This window comes from Tachyglossus aculeatus, chromosome 2 (assembly GCF_015852505.1).
Source record: "Tachyglossus aculeatus isolate mTacAcu1 chromosome 2, mTacAcu1.pri, whole genome shotgun sequence".
Classification (NCBI taxonomy): domain Eukaryota; kingdom Metazoa; phylum Chordata; class Mammalia; order Monotremata; family Tachyglossidae; genus Tachyglossus; species Tachyglossus aculeatus.
In genome coordinates this window covers 106,355,696-106,375,126 of record NC_052067.1, presented here as the reverse complement: position 1 = coordinate 106,375,126, position 19,431 = coordinate 106,355,696, and the positions used below count along the sequence as shown (strand labels likewise).

Below are 19,431 nucleotides of genomic sequence, written 5' to 3'. Positions count from 1 at the left end.
ACTAGAGAAGATAGTTTTGTTTGTTTTGGGGTTTTTATTCTGATGGTGCTGCATCATGGTTTATCATGAGACTGTAAGGTTGTGCTTGTGAGCCCTTTCATAAGCCTCCTGGATAGCCCAACAGGACAAACATTTGGTATCTGGTGCTGCTGACTTGCTCCTCTCTCCTTCCCTCAGCACTTCCAGATGTCCGCCTGTTTTCATGTGTCATAATGCCATTCTAGGTGGGAGCAATGTCAGGCAAGGAGGTCAGATAATCCTGAACCACAATCAGGTTGACACCCAGGCATGAGAAAGTGTGATGTCAGGGCCATAGGTGCACCCACACAATCCAAGCATCCATCTAAACCGCAAACTCCTTGTGGGCAGGGAATGTATCTACTGACTCTGTTGTTTTGTACTCTCCCAAGTGCTTAGTATAGTGCTCTGTACACATAAGCGCCCAATAAATGCACTGATTGAGTGATTGATTGATCCTGGAGATCAGGAGATACTAAAGGATAGGTTTGTCCCTGTGGAGTCATAGGAAAAGCAGAACTTTCTCCTGGGTAACCCAGCTGCGAAAACTACCAGTTCCCGATGGATACATGCTATCTGGGTTCTTGTGAGAACAGGTTCCTCCTTAAAGCTCTCCCTTCACTCAAACTAGATAGCTTCCTCTATTTGGGGAACCTGACATTTTCTTTTGGCTGCTCGTCGACCGTTTTGACAAAGCACGTTTCTAACACGGTTCAGGGGAGCAGTGGAAATTGAGACTCTTGCAGGACAAAGATTTTCCATGTGGAAAAACTCCCCAGAAACTGAAAAACTCTTGCAGCCAGAAGTGGTTGTGGTTGAATAGGTGCAACATATCCAGTAGGTCTGAATGCGGGGCTTCCAATGGTGAAAGAAGGACATCCCAAAACAAATGCACACCCCACCGAGATTTTTCAGTGAAAAGATGCAAAATCTGAATGGGTGTGAAACCTCTTGTGACAGATTGCATTTCATAGCTTCCTGTGTGACATGTATTGCACAGTTGGTTTCTACTTCCCCAATTCCATCTCCTCGTGTTGCAGCAATGACAAGGACTCTGACTGTGAAGGTACCGCCTTCTCCACTGCACAGTTTCCTGGAGCCCTGCCGGCAAATGAAACACCTTCTCTGAGGCAATGAGACCAGAAGGAGGAGATGATGTTCTGTGGAGGCTGGATCCTACTCTTCCTGGCCACAGGGGCAGGCACTGAAAAGCCGGACTGGTCAGGTAAGGGACAGTGTTTCCCTTTTCCTCAGGAACCACTGAAAATCAGTCAGGTTGCTGAAGACCAGAGGGTGGTGATGCATCACGGATAATTGATTGGAAAAGCAGCATGGCCTAGCGGTAACAGCATGGGCCTGGCAGTCTCTGGGAGTCCCACATGTGGCTCACAGTCTTAACACCCATTTTCAAGATAAGGTAACTGAGGCACAGAGAAGTTAGTGATTTGTCCAAGGTCACACAACAGACAAGTGGGGGAACCAGGATCAGAATGCAGGTCCTTCTGACTGTGAGCCAGAGACTATATCCAACCTGATTATCTTTTACCTACCCCAGTGCTTAGTACAGTGCCTGACGTAGTAAGTGCTTAACAAATACCATAAAAAAGGGGAAAAAAAGGGATTTCAAATCCAGCGACTGTCTGTGTGAAGGAAATGCAGAAGGAGATTTGGCAGTAATATCGATGTAGAGCACCTAACTGCATCAGGATCAATATCCAAGGAATTGATTGAACACTTAGAACATTTAGAAGAATAAAAAGCACAATCCCTGGCCTGGATGAGATTATGATATAAGGAGAAAGACATTGATGAATGGATAAGAGTGAGAGAATAGGTACAAATGACAGACCCAAATGTGGAAATAAAGTACTAATAACACCTAAAAAAATATGAATACCTCAGTGATATGATGGTGTGACATAATTGGGAATGTGGGGTGGGGGTAGGGGGGAGTTTAACCAGGAAATAATAAGTCTATCAGTCAATGACATTTATTGAGTGGTTGCTGTGTGCAAGGCACTGTACTAGGCTTTTGGGAGAGTACAATAGGAGAAAGTTGGTAGACACATTCCCTGCCCACAAGAAACTTGCAGGCTAAAGGGGGAAACTGATATCAATATCACTACATAAACAACAGATATATACATAAATGCTGTGAGGCTGAGGGTTAGGTGAATAAAGGATGCAAATCCAGGTGCCAGGGAATGCAGAAGGGAGTGGGAGAAAAGGATATGAGAGCTTAGTTGGGGAAGACATCTTGGAAGAGATATGCTTTTAATAAGGCTCTGAAAGTTAGGGAGGAGATTTCTGAGAGAGGAGATTTCTTGGAGGACAACTGTGCAATTTGGGAGACAACTATACCACATGGAAGACGAATGAGAAGCAGAATGGGCTAGTGGATAGAACACAGGCCTGGGAGTTAGAAGGACCTGGTTTCTAATCCTGGCTCCACCACTTAACTGCTGTGTGATCTTGGGCAAATCACTTAACTTCTCTGTACTTCAGTTACCTCATCTGGAAAAAAGGGATTAAAACTGTAAGCCCCATGTGGAACACAGGCTATGACAATCTGATTATCTTGTATCTTCCCCAGTGCTTAGTACAGTGCCTGGCACATAGTAAGCACTTAACCAATGCCATAATCCTCCCTCCCTTCTGAAACTAGTTGTCTGAATTGAAACAAATATCTGGTGAGCAGTCAGATTTCCAATTTCATTTGTCCACTGTAGACACACCCCAACAACTATAGAGAAATCTCCATCATCTGGAAGGAGTTTCCTTGTGGGGTAAAGAGTTCACTTACCACATTCTCTGTTTCCTGTGTTTTCAGACTGCCCTCACGATGGTCCTGTTTGGAGATACCGCGCTATGGCCGAGGAGAAATTTTACCTGTTCTGTGCTGAACCACCCAAGGGTCAAAGTCCTCTCTTACACAGGGATGTCCTGGCCCTGAGACAGGGCATGTGCCATGAAAAAGAATGCAACTACTCTACAGTGCGATGGTTCCAACAACTCCAGAATAGTAAAGATCTCCAAGACATTAGCACCATGAGGAGCCCTGACATCAAACAGGAGAAAAATGCACTTTGCTTCCTATCCGTAAAGAGCGAAAATGCTGGACTGTACTTCTGTACAATCAGGTATGAACTTATAACCTCAAGCATTTATTGGTGCCCAAGAACTCACTTGTTACAAAATATATTTGTTACTTTCTATGTGCCAAGCATAGGGTCTTGCTCCATAGGGGCGATGGTCTCTGCAGTTGTGTGAAATGGACTCCCATATTCATCAGTGATCTTTATTGAGCGCTTACTGTGTGCAGAGTACTATACTAAGCGCTTGAGAGAGTGCAATACAACAGAGATGGTGGACACAATCCCTGCCTACAAGGATAATAATAATAATAATAATAATAACAATAGTGATGATGATGGTATTCGTTAAGAGTTTACTATGTACCAGGCACTGAACTAAGCACTAGGGGAGATACAAACAAATCAGGTTGGACAAAGTCCCTATTCCACATGGGGCTCACAGTCTTAATCCCCATTTTACAAATGAGATAACTGAGGCCCAGAGAAGTGAAGTGACTTGCCTAAGGTCACACAGCAGACAAGTGGCGGAGCTGGGATTAGAACCCACATCTTTCATACTTCCAGTCCCGTGTTTTATCCACTATTCATTCATTCATTCAATCGTATTTATTGAGTGCTTACTGTGTTCAGAGCACTGTACTAAGTGCTTGGGCAGTACAAGTCAGCAACATATAGAGATGGTCCTTACCCAACAACGGGCTCACAGTCTAGAAGGGGGAGACAGACAAGAAAAGAAAGCATGTAGACAGGTGTCAAAATCATAAGAACAAATAGAATTAAAGCTATATGGACATCATTAACAAAATGAATAGAATAGTAAATGTGTACAAGTAAAATAAATAGAGTTATAAATCTGTACAAATGTATACAAGTGCTGTTGGGAAGGGAAGGAGTTGGGCGGATGGGGAGGAGGAGAAAAAAAGGAGGCTCAGTCTGGGAAGGCCTCCTGGAGGAGGTGAGCCCTCAGTAGGGCTTTGAAGGGAGGAAGAGAGCTAACTTGGCAGATGTGTGGAGGGAGGGCATTCCAGGCCAGGGGAAGGACGTGGGCAGGGGGTCGACAGTGGGACAGGTGAGAACAAGGTACAGTGAGGAGGTTAGCGGCAGAGGAGTGGAGGGTACAGGCTGGGCTGTAGAAGGAGAGAAGGAAGGTGAGGTAGGAAGGGGCGGGTGATGGAGAGCCTTGAAGCTAAGAGTGAGGAGTTTTTGCTTGATTCATAGGTTAACAGGCAGCCACTGGAGATTTTTGAGGAGGGGAATAACATGCTCAGAGAGTTTCTGCACAAAGATGATCCGGGCAGCAGAGTGAAGTGTAGACTGAAGTGAGGAGAGACAGGAGGATGGGAGATCAGAGAGGAGGCTGATGCAGTAATCCAGTCGGGATAGGATGAGAGATTGAACCAGCAAGGTAGTGGTTTGGATAGAGAGGAAAGGGAGGATCTTGGCAATATTGTGGAGGTGAGACCGGCAGGTTTTGGTGATGGATTGGATGTGTAGGGTGAACGAGAGAGCAGAGTCGAGGATCACACCAAGGTTGCGGGCTTATGAGACGGGAAGGATGGTATTGCCATCTACAGTGATGGGAAAGTCAGGGAGAGGGCAGGGTTTGCAAGGGAAGATAAGGAGTTTAGTCTTGGAAATATTGAGCTTTAGATGGCGGGCAGACATCCAGATGGAGATGTCCTGAAGGCAGGAGGAGATACGAGCCTGGAGGGAGGGAGAGAGAGCAGGGGCAGAGATGTAGATTTGGGTGTCATCAGCATAGAGATGATAGTTGAAGCCATGGGAACGAATGAGTTCACCAAGGGAGTGAGTGTAGATAGAGAACAGAAAGGGACCAAGAACTGACCCTTGAGGAACCCCTACAGTAAGGGCATGGGAGGGGGAGGAGGAGCCCACAAAGGAGACTGAGAATGAATGGCCAGAGAGGTAAGAGGAGAACTAGGAGAGAACGGAGTCTGTGAAGCCAAGGTTGGATAGCATGTTGAGGAGAAGGGGGTGATTCACAGTGTCAAAGGTAGCTGAGAGGTCGAGGAGGATTAGGATAGAGTAGGAGCCATTGGATTTGGCAAGAAGGAGGCCATTAGTGACCTTTGAGAGGGCAGTTTCGGTGGAGTGTAGGGGATGGAAGTGAGACTGGAGGAGGTCAAGGAGAGAGTTGGCATTGAGGAATTCGAGGCAGTGGGTGTAGACGACTAGTTCTAGGAGTTTGGAAAGGAAGGGTAGGAAGGAGATAGGGTGATAACTTGAAGGGGAGGTGGGGTCAAGAGAGGGTTTTTTTTAGCATGGAAGAGACATGGGCATGTTTGAAGGCAGAGGAGAAGGAACCAGTGCCAAGATTGCCAAGATCCACCTTTTCCTCTCCCTCCAAACCACTACCCTGCTCATTCAAGCTCTCATCTTATCCCATCTGGACTACTGCATCAGCCTTCTCTCTGATCTCCCATCCTCCTGTCTCTCCCCACTTCAATCCATACTTCATGCTGCTGCCTGGATTGTCTTTGTCCAGAAACGCTCTGGGCATGTTACTCCCCTCCTCAAAAATCTCCAGTGGCTACCAATCAACCTACGCATCAGGCAGAAACTCCTCACTCTCGGCTTCAAGGCTCTCCATTACCTCGCCCCCTCCTACCTCACCTCCTTTCCCTCCTTCTGCAGCCCAGCCCTCACCCTCCGCTCCTCTGCTGCTAATCTCCTCACCATGCCTCGTTCTCCCCTGTCCCGCCATCGACCCCTGGCCCACATCATCCCCCTGCCCTGGAATGCCCTCCCTCCCCACATCTGCCAAGCTAACTCTCTTCCTCCCTTCAAGGCCCTACTGAGAGCTCACCTCCTCCAGGAGGCCTTCCCAGACTGAGCCCCTTCCTTCCTCTCCCCCTCGTCCCCCTCTCCATCCCCCCATCTTACCTCCTTCCCTTCCCCACAGCACCTGTATATATGTATATATGTTTATACGCATTTATTACTCTATTTATTTATTTTACTTGTACATATCTATTCTATTTATTTTATTTTGTTAATATGTTTTGTTTTGTTCTCTGTCTCCCCCTTCTAGACTGTGAGCCCACTGTTGGGTAGGGACCGTCTCTATATGTTGCCAACTTGTACTTCCCAAGCGCTTAGTACAGTGCTGTGCACACAGTAAGCGTTCAATAAATATGATTGAATGAATGAACCCATGGAGAGTGAGCGGTTGAAGATGGAAGTTAAGGAGGGGAGGAGGGAAGGGGCTAGAGATTTCATAAGATGAGAGGGAATGGGGTCTGAAGGACAGGTGGATGGAGTAGCGGCTATGCTGCTTCTCTACAGTTTAGACTCACTCACCCCAGATCTCTGACTAGATATGAGAGCTTCCAATAAGGGCTAAAAAGGCCCCAACAGTTGTTTTTTTGGTCTGTTAACTCTTGAAGCCTGTTCCCTCCCAGTCAATCGTAATATTTATTGAATGCCTAACTGTGTGCAGAGCTTTGTGCTAAGTGTTTGGAAGAGTACAATGCAACAGTTTGGAAGAGTACAGTACAACAGAGTTGGTAGATGTTTTCTTTCCATAATGCACTTACAGTTTACAGACATTAATAAATTTATCCCCTATGAAATTCCTGTCCTTTTAACATCCCCATGCTCAAAATGAAGAAGTTGGCAGGTCTGGTGTGAAGCACTGTTCTACAAACTGGGGAAGATTGGAAGATAATCAGATCAGACGCAGTCCCTGATCCATATGGAGACCCCAATCTAATGAGTAGGGAGAACAGGTATTCCACCCCCATGCCCTAATTTACAGATGAGGAAACAGAGACCTACAGAGATGAAGTCACTTGACCAGGGTCACACAGCAGGTCAGTGCAGAGCTGAATTTAGTAGTAATAATCAATCAATGAATGCTATTTTCGGAGCACTTACTGCTTGCACACTAAGTCTGTACCAAGTTCTTGGTGGATTACAACATATAAAGAGTTGGTAGACACAATCTCTGCCCAGGAGGTGCTTTCTTTATTTTTTCTATGGTATTTGTTAAGTGCTTACTATGTTGTGCCAGGCACTGTACTAAGAGCTGGGGTAGATAAAAGCTAATCAGGTTCAACACAGTTCATGTCCCACATTGGCCTCACAATCTTATTCCCCATTTTACAGAGGAGGTAACTGAGATACAGAGAATTGAGTGACTTGCCCAAGGTGACACAGCAGACAAGTGGCAGAGCCAGGATTAGAACTCAGGTCATCTGACTCCCACGTCCATGCTCTTTCTACTAGGCCACATTGCTTACAGACTAGAAGGGGATATAGACATTAAAATAAAGAACAGTTGGGGGAAACAGTAGTAATAGTAGCATTTATTGAGAACACACCGAGTCCAGTACAACATTCTTGGAATTACAGTGGGCCCATAGAGTTTTCTGGGTAAAAATACAGAAGTGGTGTACCACTGCCTCCTTCCGCGCGGTAAACCTGAGTCTCCGCCCTCGACTCTCCTATGCCGCTGCTGCCCAGCACAGGGGAGTCTTGACTTGTAGCAGGTTGCCTTCCACTCGCTAGCCACTGTCCAAGCTAGGAATGGAAAGTTCATGCCTCTGCTTGACTCTCCCTCCTGTAGTCGAGACTGGTAAAGTACTGGAAACTCTCCAGGTGCGATCCTGAGAGGTGTCCTCATGATTATTTCCCAGTAAATGGTATTAGATTTCCCCAGCGGACAACCAGATATTTATCTATCAACTGGTCTGTCTTAGCCCATCAGGTAAGTGTCTGATCCCTAGGATAGCCAAGGACTCAGCATCCACCTCCACATCAAACAGAATCTCTTCACCATTGGCTTTAAAGCACTCAATCAACTTTGCACCCTCCTAGCTTAGCTTTCTTGTTTCCTACTATAACCCCAACCCGCACACTTAGTTCCATTAACACCTACAGATTCACTGAACCTTGATCTCACCTAGCTCACCGCCGATCCCTTGCCCACATCCTGCATCTGGCTTTTTAACCCCTCCCCCTTCATATCAGAGAGACCACCACTATACCCACCTTCAAAGCCTTACTAAAGTTTGTTGTGGGCAGGGAACGTGTCTACCAACTCTGTGATATTGTACTCTTCCAAACACTTAGTATAGTGCTCTCCATACAATAAATACAATTGATTGAATTGATTGATTGATTGATTAAAATCATACCTCTTTCGAGAGGCCTTCCCCGACTGCAACCTCATTTTCCCTACTCCCTCTCTCTTCTATGTTTCCCTTGCCCGTGGATTTGTAGCCTTTATTCACCGCTCCCTCATGCCCAAAGCACTTATATGCAGATCCATAATTTATTTCAGTGTCTGCCTCCCATTCTAGACTGTAATCTCCTTGTGGGCAGGGAATGTGCCTGCCAACTCTGTTGTATTGTACTCTCTCAAGGGCTTACTACAGTGCTCTGCATACAGTAAGCACTTAATAAATTGATTTATTGCTTGAGTGGCAGCCCATGGTCAGGCAGTACTGCCAGCTCTGCCACTGTCCTAGTGCTGATGCCAGCCAGAGTGGAAGAGGACTTGGCCCCATCATCCCTCCCTCTCTATCCCTGCTGCTGCTGTGTAAGTAATAATAATAATGATAATGATGGTATTTGTTAAGGTCTTACTATAAGTTAAGCACTGTTCTAAGTGCTGGGGTAGATACAAGCTAAGTGGGTTGGACACAGTCACTGTTCCACAGTCGTAATCCTCATTTTACAGATGAGGTAACTGAGGCACAGAGAAGTTAAGTGACTTGCCCAAGGTCACACAGCAGACAAGTGGCCAAGTTGAGTTTAGAACCCAGGACTTTCTGACTCGAGGACCATGCTCTACTCACTAGGCCATGCTGCCTGGGCCTACTTCCAGGTGACACCATGCAATGAACAGTGACTCCTCAGCTGGGAGCATGCCCAGACTCTAGCTGCCTTAGCCTTCTCAAGACTTCTGAGCTGCAGAGGAGACTTCTCAAATGTGGGCAGGGATTTGTGTGCAAAAGGAACAAGGACGGGCCAAAAGGAGAGGTGGTAATGGTAGTAGTAAAAAACAAAAATTGTAGTATTCATTAAGTGCCAACCATGTGCCAAGCACCATACTAAGCAACTGGGGTAGGTATATCATTGTTTAGGAAGAATTTTGGTGGATTGTAGATTTTACAAAATGCTGCAAGGCCACTCAACTGGGGTAGGTATATCATTGTTTAGGAAGAATTTTGGTGGATTGTAGATTTTACAAAATGCTGCAAGGCCACTCCGTTGAGAAACAGCATGGCTCAGTGGAAAGAGCACGGGCTTGGGAGTCAGAGGTCATGAGTTCAAATACCGGCTCTGCTGCTTGTCAGCTGTGTGACCTTGGGCAAGTCACTTCACTTCTCTGTGCCTCATCTCCCTCATCTGTAAAATGGGGATTAAGACTGTGAGCCCCATGAGGGACAATCTGATCTCCTTGTATCCTCCCCAGCGCTTAGAACAGTGCTTTGCACATAGTAAGCACTTAACAAATGCACTTAACAATTGTTCTCTGTCTCCCCCTTCTAGACTGTGAGCCCACTGTTGGGTAGGGACTGTCTCTATATGTTGCCACCTTGTACTTCCCAAGCGCTTAGTACAGTTCTCTGCACACAGTAAGTGCTCGATAAATACAATTGATTGATTGATTGATTGATTGATCATTATTATTATTTTGTACAGTGACAAGGCTGGTCTATTTCATTTTGTATAGTGATTGAGGCTATGTGAAGCACCACCCCTCTGAGCCTAGATCAGTAGTCTAGTGAAGCAGTAGTCTCGAGAAGCAGCGTGGCTCAGTGGAAAGAGCATGGGCTTTGGAGTCAGAGGTCATGGGTTCAAATCCCAGCTCTGCCAATTGTCAGCTGTGTGACTTCAAGCAAGTCACTTAACTTCTTTGTGCCTCAGTTACCTCATCTGTAAAATGGGGATTAAGACTATGAGCCCCACGTGGGACAACCTGATCACCTTGTAACCTCCCCAGCATTTAGAACAGTGCTTTGCACATAGTAAGCGCTTAATAAATGCCATCATTATTATTATTAGTGTTCTTGGAAATGTTCCCAGCCTGCTCTGAACAAGACATCTAGGCTGCTTAGAATCAGTCTGATATTTGTTGAGCACTTACTGGGTGCAGAGCACTGTACTAAGTGCTTGGGAAATTACAATACAGCAGCATGGCTTAGTGAAAAGAGCCCGGGCTTGGGAGTCAGAGGTCATGGGTTCGAATCCAGGCTCCACCACTTGTCAGCTGTGTGACCTTGGGCAAGCCACTTAACTTCTCTGTGCCTCAGTTACCTCATCTGTAAAATGGGGATGAAGACTGTGAGCCCCCTGTGGGACAACCTGATCACCTTGTATCCTCCTCAGCACTTAGAATAGTGTGTCGCACATAGTAAGAGCTTAACAAATGCCATCATTATCATTATTATTATTATTTGGTAAACATGTTCCCTGCCCACAGTGAGCTGACAGTCTAGGGGACGAGTGATCAGCAGCAAGTTCTTCTGTCTTTTTCAGGTCTCCTGCAGGACGATCCAGTTGCCTCAAGATGATCTTAGATGTTCAGCCAAAGTCGAAGACACGCTGTTTGGGCTCTGGACCAAACCTGGTAGACTTCCTCATTGGGAGCCAAAATTCAATTTCTTGCCCTGGTTTCCATTGCCAGCATGATTCACCAAAGTCAGCTGTGAAGTGGTACAGGGTAAGGGGGATTCCTTCCTTTCATCGGGACAACAAAGAGCTACCAGAGGGGACACTATAAAACTGTGCCAACAATACATGATTCCAAGGCCCCTGACACTAAGCATCGATCAATCAATCAATCAATGGTACTTATTCAGTGCTTACTTTGTGCAGAACACTGTACTAATTGTACTAAATGTTTGGGAGAGCATAATTGAAATAGAGTTGGTAGACAGACTCTCTGCCCACAATAAGCTTACAACCTAAAGAGAGGAGCAGACGTTTATATAAATGAATTAATTTCAGATGTGTAAATAAATGCTGTGTGGGGCTGAGGATGGGGTGAAGACCAAGTGCCCAAAATGCAGTCACTGAGCCTTCCAGGGACACCTCCAACATTGCTGTTGAAAGGAACCTCTGGGTTTGTTTATAAGTGCTTTAGACAAACAAGAATAATAATAATAATAATGGTATTTGTTAAGTGCTTACTGTGTGCCAGGCACTGTACAGGCAAATCAGGATACAAGCAAATCAGGTTGGACACAGTCCCTGTCCCACATGGGGCTTACAGTCTCAAATCTCCATTGTACAGATGAGGTAACTTGAGGCACAGAGAAGTGAAGTGAAACTTGAGGCCCAGAGAAGTGAAGTGACTTGCCCAAGGTCACACAGTAGGCAAGTGGTAGAGCCTGGATTAGAACCCATGACCTTCTGACTCCTAGAACAATGCTCTTTCCACTGTGCCATGATGCTTCTCAAGAATAGGGCTGGAGCGATCATACTATTTGATAGTGAAGTCATAATAGGTGCAAAATTGTCCTGAATTTTATCTCTGTTTTTTGAAACAAAAGGCCCTCCCCTACAGTCCCTACAGGAGACCAATGTAAGATATGTAAGATACAACAGACCTCACAGGAAAGAGAGTGTCACAATTTGCAGCTATTGCACAGGTTACCTGACCCCTCAAATAACAGGACCTCCAGCTTTCTGTTTGGTAAACTTGCAGCAGCTGATTTTAGATCTTTCGAGGGTCCCCACTGACTCCTGGATCACCCCCACTGGGTGGACTGCAGTTTCACATGGGAGGCCTAAAACCCAAATGCTGTCCCCACTACCCAACATATTATAATAATAATAATAATATTTGTGAAGCACTATGTGCCAAGCACTGTTCTGAGTGCTGGAATAGATCAAGCTAATCAGGTTGTTCATAGTCCCATGCAGGGCTCCCAGTCTTAATCCCCATTTTACAGGTGAGGTAAACTGAAGCACAGAGAATAATAATATAATATAATATAATATAATATAATATAATACAATACAATACAATACAATATAATATAATATAATATAATATAATATGATATGATATAATATAAAATATAATGAAATATAATATAATATAATATATAGTATAATATAATATAATAATATAATAATATAATATAATAGCATTTATGAAGCGCTTACTATGTGCAAAGCACTGTTCTAAGTGCTGGGGAGATTACAAGGTGATCAGGTTGTCCCACGGCGGGCTCACAGTCTTAATCCCCATTTTACAGATGAGGTAACTGAGGCACAGAGAAGTTAAGTGACTTTCCCAAAGTCACACAGCTAACAATTGGTGGAGCCGGGATTTGAACCCCTGACCTCCGACTCCAAAGCCCGTGCTCTTTCCACTGAGCCAAGTGACTTGCCCAAGGTCACACAGCAGACAAGTGGCAGAACCAGGACTAGAACCCGAGTCCTTCTGACTCAGGCCTGTGCTCTCTCCACTAGACCATCTGCACTGTCAGTCACAGGTATTTCCCACCTAGGTTGATTCTCGATATGGACAGGACCAGATTACTGTAGGAGCCAGAGGGGCTGCAACTGCAGAGGCCAGGTTTTGGACCCATCCCAGACCTCACCCCACTTCCCAAATATGTGGCTTGAGCCTCCACTACTTCAAATGGTCAGCCACTTACCTCTTGTACTTACCACCTTGGACATTGTGAAGATGGTGCCTGGAAAACACCCAAAATGGCCATCACACATGTGCAGCATCAGTGGGGGTGGAGAAGAAGTAGCACCGGCCTGTAGTCCTCTAAAGAAAGCCCAGCCCCATTCCCTCAGCCCCTGAGTCTGCATGGTGGACATTTTTTATTTCTGACCTCTGCAAAGGAGAAGCTGCTGAAGGGGGTTGGTGAGGGAAACAACATCTGGTTGTGTGGACCTCATCCCCGCCTCCAGACCCTGCTCTAGACTTGTCCTGTCGACCCTCCTCCGGCCAGTACACACTCCCAGACGGGCAGAACCCCAAAGACCAGGTAGCTCGGACCTGCCTAATGTCTGTGGCTGCTGCTTTCCGTGACTCGTCACTGGTTCAGGTCAGGTCAAGAGTATCCTGGGCAGGCCCATGTGTCCTGTAGCTAGCAGCGATGTACGAATGTGGGTCCCCTCTGCTTCCTCTCCTCATCCTGGGTCCTGATCAGGTCTGCTGGGTTGAGAGGGTGAGGTCCTGGAAGAGAGAGAAGCAGCGGAGGGGCACCAGCAGCATCAGCCTCAGGGCCCAAGTTCGAGCAGCCTCCTCCTGGTGCCCAGCCTGTTCCCGCCGCCTTCACTGGGCAGCCGGTCCTGTGGGAGCCAGACAGGGCTTGAGATGGATGCCTGGAGAGTGGGTAACTGACAGTGCAAGTGGAGGTACAGCGGGGTGGTGTGAGAGCTCCTGAGAAATGGTCACATCCCAGGCTGCACCCCTCCCAGTCCTGAGATGCCTGGGATCATCCTCACACCCTTTAGGATGGAGGTTCCTGGAGGAACTGGCAGCAGAGTTCACGGGGCTTGGAGAGCTCAGCACAGCAGTTGTCCCAGCTACCCCGGTACCCCCACACCCTGGCTGCACTGGGCCCACTGATCCCCAGCATGGTGCTACTGGCTGGGCCCCTAAATGACTTTGCTACTCTCCTACTATTTAACCCAGCCACACACTTTGCTCCTCTAGTGCCAACCTTCTCACTATACCTTAATCTCATCTATCTTGTTGCTGACCTCTCATTCATGTCCTGCCTCTGGCCTGGAAAGTGCTCTCTCCTCATATTCAAAAGACAATTATTCTCATCCCAGCTTCAAAGTCTTATTGAAGGTACACCTCCTCAAAGAAGCTTTCCCTAACTAACCCCTCCTTTCCTCTTCTCCCTCTCCCTTCTGCATCACCCTGACTTACTCCCTTTATTCATCCCCTCTCTCAGCCCCACAGCACATATGTTCATCTCCGTAATATATTTATTTATATTAATGTCTGTCTCCCCCTCTAGATTATAAACCCACTGTGGGCATGGGATGAGTCTGTTTATTGTTATAACATGTTTATTGTACTCTCCAAATGTCTTAGTATAGGAAAATGTATGTTTAACTGACGGACTGACTACTGAATGGCTGAATCCTTGGACTCTAGATGAAAGGCCCCTTTACACTGCCACTGTCTCTTTCATCCCATACCAATCTGTGCTAATAGATCTTTCACCCCATCACTAGCAAAGACCCCCATCCTCCTCCTTCCTCTCCTCCTCCTCCTCCTTTACTTCCTCCCCTAATGTACTCTCCCAAATATTTAGTTCAGTGCTCAGCAAACAATAAGTGCTCAATAAATACAGTTGATTGGTTGATTGATGGATTCCCCTCCCTGATATTCCCTAACTCATGATAACCCAAGCTTGGATTTGACAAGGGGCTATCAATGAATGCTAATGGCGATCATTCACACTCATGTACACATCCCTTTTTCCTCCCCATCTTCTGGGAGCAGGAACCCTGAGCTTGGCTTTTTGTTAAGAGCTGAGGTTTGGAGATTTAAGAGACTGGGAGAGCAGAAGAGATGGGGGAGGGAGGTTGGAAGGCTAGGTTAGGGAGAAGGAGAAGATGGATGGTTAGGGAGTAGGAGGAGATGGAGGGTTAGAAAAATGCAGTGCTGTGAAGACATCATCCGTGCCCAGTGTTACGTGAGGGAGCTTGCAAGACAGTGCAATCCAACTTGGGGGTTTTCCAAGCAACTTTTCCCAAGTTGCTTCAGGAGCTAATGACATTTGTCCTGGATGATTGCTTCGTGAGGGACGAAGGAGACGCACAGTGCAGAAAAGTTGAATGACTCTAAGCTGGGAGAGGCAGCAGAGTCAGGATTAGTTCCCCAGGCCTGAATCCCAGCTTGGAGATGCTGCTACCTCTCCCAGCTCCTCACTGCCTCCTTCGGCTTTAGGGTTACTTTCGTTCATTTTCCCATGGACGTAAAACTTTTGCCAGTGTTAAACCCCACTGGAGGCAAGTAGTACCTTAGGTTGGTAAAGGGGTTGTATCTGGAGCAGAGAATTTTACCTGGCCCCAGGGTCAGTGATAGTTGTATTATCTGCCTTTTTTCTTCCTTGGCTAGATTGAAAAGCCTTTTTCTCTGCCCATTGAGAACAATAGAGTCCATCTGAAAGAAACTTATAAAGATCACCGTGGAACCTATGTATGTGATTACATCCAGTCTGATAACAGCAGTTGGTGGACGGTGAGGTCTGTTGTTCAAGTGAGGACTGTTGGTACGTAACAATTATGTGGACACTCATGTTTGGATGGGTGAACCAATATGCAAGGGAATGCCACCTGGGGAATCTTCCTCCTGTAGCTTGTTGTGGGGATGGAATGTGTCTGTTTATTGTTCTGTTGTACTCTCCTAAGTGTTTAGTACAGTGCTTTGCACACAGTAAGTGCACAATAAATATGATTGAAAGAAAGAGTGAATGGAATGGAGGCTCTTGTCTTTTTGTAGCAGTGTGGTCTAGTGGAAAGACCATAGGCCTGGGAGCCAGAGGACTTGGGTTCTAATCCCAGCTATACCACATGCCTGCTGTGAGAGGCCTTCCCTGACTAAGCCCTCCTTTCCTCTTCTCCCACTACATTCTGTGCTGCCCTAACTTCCTCCCTTTATTCATGCTCCCTCCCATTCCCCCAGAACTTAAGGGCATATCTTTAATTTATTTATTTCTATTAATATCTGTCTCCCCTTCTAGACTGTAAGCTTGTTGTGGACAGGGAATGTGTCTGTTTACTGTTATAGTACAGTGCTCTACACACAGTAAGCACTCAATAAATACTATTAACAGACTGACCTTGAGCAAGTCACTTAAATTCCCTGGGCCTCAGGTACCTCAACTCTAAAATGGAGATTCAATATCTGTTCTCCTTCTTATTTATATTCTGAAACCTGCGTGAAACAGGGATTCTGACCTAATTATCCTGTGTCTTCCCCAGAACTTAGGGCTTGGCAGACAGTAAGCATTTAACAAATACAAAGTTTCATAATTATTGTTCCTGTTATTATTACCATCATCCTTATGATTATTATCATTATTATTATTCTCCTGGACTATGCTTATCATTTGGGGATGGACTGTTTGGGTGGTGCTGGATTTTACCTTTATTAATTGTAAAGCTCCCAGGTCTTCCCCCGCCCCTCCCCGCCCCAGCTCACCACCTGCAGTTCAGCTGCTGATGCCCCCGCCCCACTCCTTCTAGGCCCTCCCCACTTCCCTCACCTTGGCACCATCCCTTCTTCCATCCCCCTTGCTGTGATCTCCTGGACTTGGGAGTCATGAAGAAACTCAACTAAAAAAAAAATGCCAATTTGTTTTAATTTTAAGATAAAAAAACTTTAAACTCAATTTTTCTCCAAATTCAGATAAAAAACAAAAACAATTAAACTAAGAATATCTCCCAATCACCCCTTTAAACCCTCCAATTTATTCCTTTCCTATTCCTATTCCCTATAAATCTGTGACGGTCCTACTCTGGTGGGGTGAGGGGGTGGGGAGGCCAAGCAAGGTGACCCAAGGTCAATCTAGAGATTGACCCAACTGATCTGTTGATATTTGGGGACATGGGGAGAAGCTGCAGGCCTTCTGGCTAAGCTGGTTTCCCGGGTGAATCCAGCCCCAGACTACCAGCATGATTCCACAGTGGTAAATAGGAGTGAGAGGGAGAGAGTGAGATTATCTCATTTCCACAAACATCTGGAGGATTGAACCGAAGGAAAAAGGAGTTTAGGTTAGCAGGAAAGATGCCCAAGACAATAACAATCTCAGAGACATCTCTGCTCTCCCAAGTGCCCAGTACAGTGCTTTGCACACGGTGTGTGCTCAATAAATACTATTGACAGACCCCTGTGGGAGCTTGATCTGGGTGGGCTATTGGTCAGATTCTGGAATGTCACAGTTATGTTAGGCTTATGGTCTAGAAAAGAGACCCCAAAATGTAGAAATGCCCCACTACACAAGACCAATGACTTCTTGTCCCAAAGGAACATTTGACTCTGCTCTTCATGCCTCCAAAGCAAACTCCTAATTGTCTTTTGCTCTTGATTCACCCATCTTGAATCATTCATTGCCTTTGTTTGACCCTGTCCATAAAACCATCGCCTCCTTCTTCCCCACGCCCCTTCTCAGTTCTCTCCTCCTTCAAAACATCCTTTAAAAGTCCCATCCACCAGGAGGCATTCCTAATTACTGTCAGCCCATCAGCCACCTCAGAACTTTTTTTTATGGCATTTATTAAGTGCTTACTATTTGCAAAGCTCTGTTCTAAGCGCTGGGGAGGTTACAAGGTGATCAGGTTGTCCCACGGGGGGCTCACAGTGTTAATCCCCATTTCACAGATGAGGTAACTGAGGCACAGGGAAGTTAAGTGACTTGCCAGAGTCACACAGCTGACTATTGGCAGAGTCGGGATTTGAACCCATGACCCCTGACTCCAAAGCCCGTGCTCTTTCCACTGAGGCACGCTGCTTCTCAACTTGTGTTTGCACCATACTGATTTATGTATTCACTCGTGTCATCATTAGTGTAACTAGTGTCTTACACCTGACCACTGTTTATTCAACAATTTATGTCTATTGTTTTCCCCATTAGATTGTAAACTCCTCAAGAACTAGGATCATGTCTGTCAGTCAGTCAATCATATTTATTGAGCACTTACTGTGTGCAGAGCACTGTATTAAGCATGTGGGAGAGTACAATATAACAATATAACAGACATATTTTACCTCTTCCCTCAGACAACCAGTGGTAAGTTTTGAAGGCTGACTCTGTGCAAAGGACCATACAGAGGTGCTTGGGAGAATATATTAGAGTTAGTAGACATTTATGTCCCCAAGTCTAAGGATGGTGCTCAGGGCATGCCTTTATTTTAATGGTATTTCTTAAGTATTTACTATGTGCCAGGCACTGTACTTAGTGCTGGGGTAGATACAAGCTAGTCAGATTGGACACAGTCCCATGTGGGACTCACAGTCTTAATCCCCATTTTACAAATGAAGTAACTGAGGCATAGAGAAGTTAAATGATTTGCCCAGAGTCCCACAGCAGACCAGTGGCAGAACCAGGATTAGAACCCAGGTTCTTTGAACTGCCAGGCCCAGGCTCTAAGATGTTGATAGTGTTACACTTACTGACAGGATGGATCACCCCCTGCAAAACCCTCCTCATCATAATCAATTCACTAAGTCCTATAGATTTGGACTTTATAACTGAAGGGAATTTAATCACAGCCTCCAAAACCCAAGACATAGAGTTATTGCTAGATTATCCAGTGTGGCTAATGAAGCTTTGTTTATCTTTCCAGTGGCATTTACTAAAATGACACCAGAAATTTTGGAGCCCATAGAGAAGACCCTGGAAGTAGAGCTAGGTAAGTTTGCCATAAATAATAATAATGATAGTGATATTTGTTGAGCACTTACTTTATGCCAAGTACTACTAAGTGCTGGGGTGGATACAATCAGATCCCATATGGGGCTCACAGTCTAAGGAGTGAGAGCAGGTACTGAATCTCCATTTTGCAGATGAGAGAACTGAGGCACAGAGAAGTAAACTGACTTGCCTAAGGTCACACAGCTGATAAGTGGGGAGGCCGGGATTAGAACCCAGGTCCTTTGACTTTCAGGCCCATGCTTTTTCCACTAAGCCGTATGGCCTCTATCCTTTTTCCAGGCCAAATCAATCAATCAATGGTATTTATTGAGCCTTTACTGTGTAATCATGTTGGTAGACATGATCCCAGATATTTCTTACAGTGAAGCACAACATCCCAGCTGCCTTGGGAAACAGAAGAAAATTTATTCAGCCCATTCATGGGAAAGATTGTCACATGCCCTAGAGGAGGAGGATTAAAGAATTAAGTTGTAACAACAATCTTTGCTCTTTCTGAATTCTTTGGAATTGAAAGCAGGTCTAAAAACAGGGATCATAGGAGCTTGGTGTATTTAGGTACACAGTTTGTTCCAAGAGAAGATACATAAGACCACGAAAAGGGCCATTTTGGGGGGTCAGACAAATAGTTCATCCACCCCTTGATTCTATCATCAAAAGGGTTCCCAAGATGCCTGTGAGAACTGTGCATTGTTTACCCTACTTAACCTCAATCTTTATGGTTAGAGATGTGGCATCCTTAATTCTCGCCTCTATATTCACAATTTTTTTCTCTAATAGTCCATTAATTCTCCTATGCCCCATCCCACTGCCTTACACACAAGCATACACACACACACACACACACCATCCCACCCCACCCCTCACCCTCTCCTTTTCTCTCTTTCCCCCATCTCTGTTGCCATCCATTTTTGACTGTATTT

The 19,431-nt window shown here is 45.6% G+C and overlaps 1 protein-coding gene and 1 non-coding gene across 2 annotated transcripts in view; one reads left to right on the top strand and one right to left on the bottom strand.

Moving 5' to 3' along the window:
* Positions 1-1,173: 1,173 nt before the first annotated feature.
* LOC119921685 (interleukin 18 receptor accessory protein) overlaps positions 1,174-19,431 on the top strand; it is a 37,364-nt gene continuing 19,106 nt past the window's right edge. Inside the window, exons 1-5 of the mRNA XM_038741767.1 lie at positions 1,174-1,243; positions 2,849-3,158; positions 10,623-10,806; positions 15,193-15,346; positions 18,423-18,488. Of these exons, the coding sequence (XP_038597695.1) occupies positions 1,174-1,243; positions 2,849-3,158; positions 10,623-10,806; positions 15,193-15,346; positions 18,423-18,488 (784 nt within the window). The remainder of the gene's footprint in view (positions 1,244-2,848; positions 3,159-10,622; positions 10,807-15,192; positions 15,347-18,422; positions 18,489-19,431) is intronic.
* LOC119924808 lies at positions 7,614-7,751 on the bottom strand. The gene has a single exon (XR_005449501.1). It is a non-coding gene; the product is annotated as a small nucleolar RNA SNORA7 (small nucleolar RNA).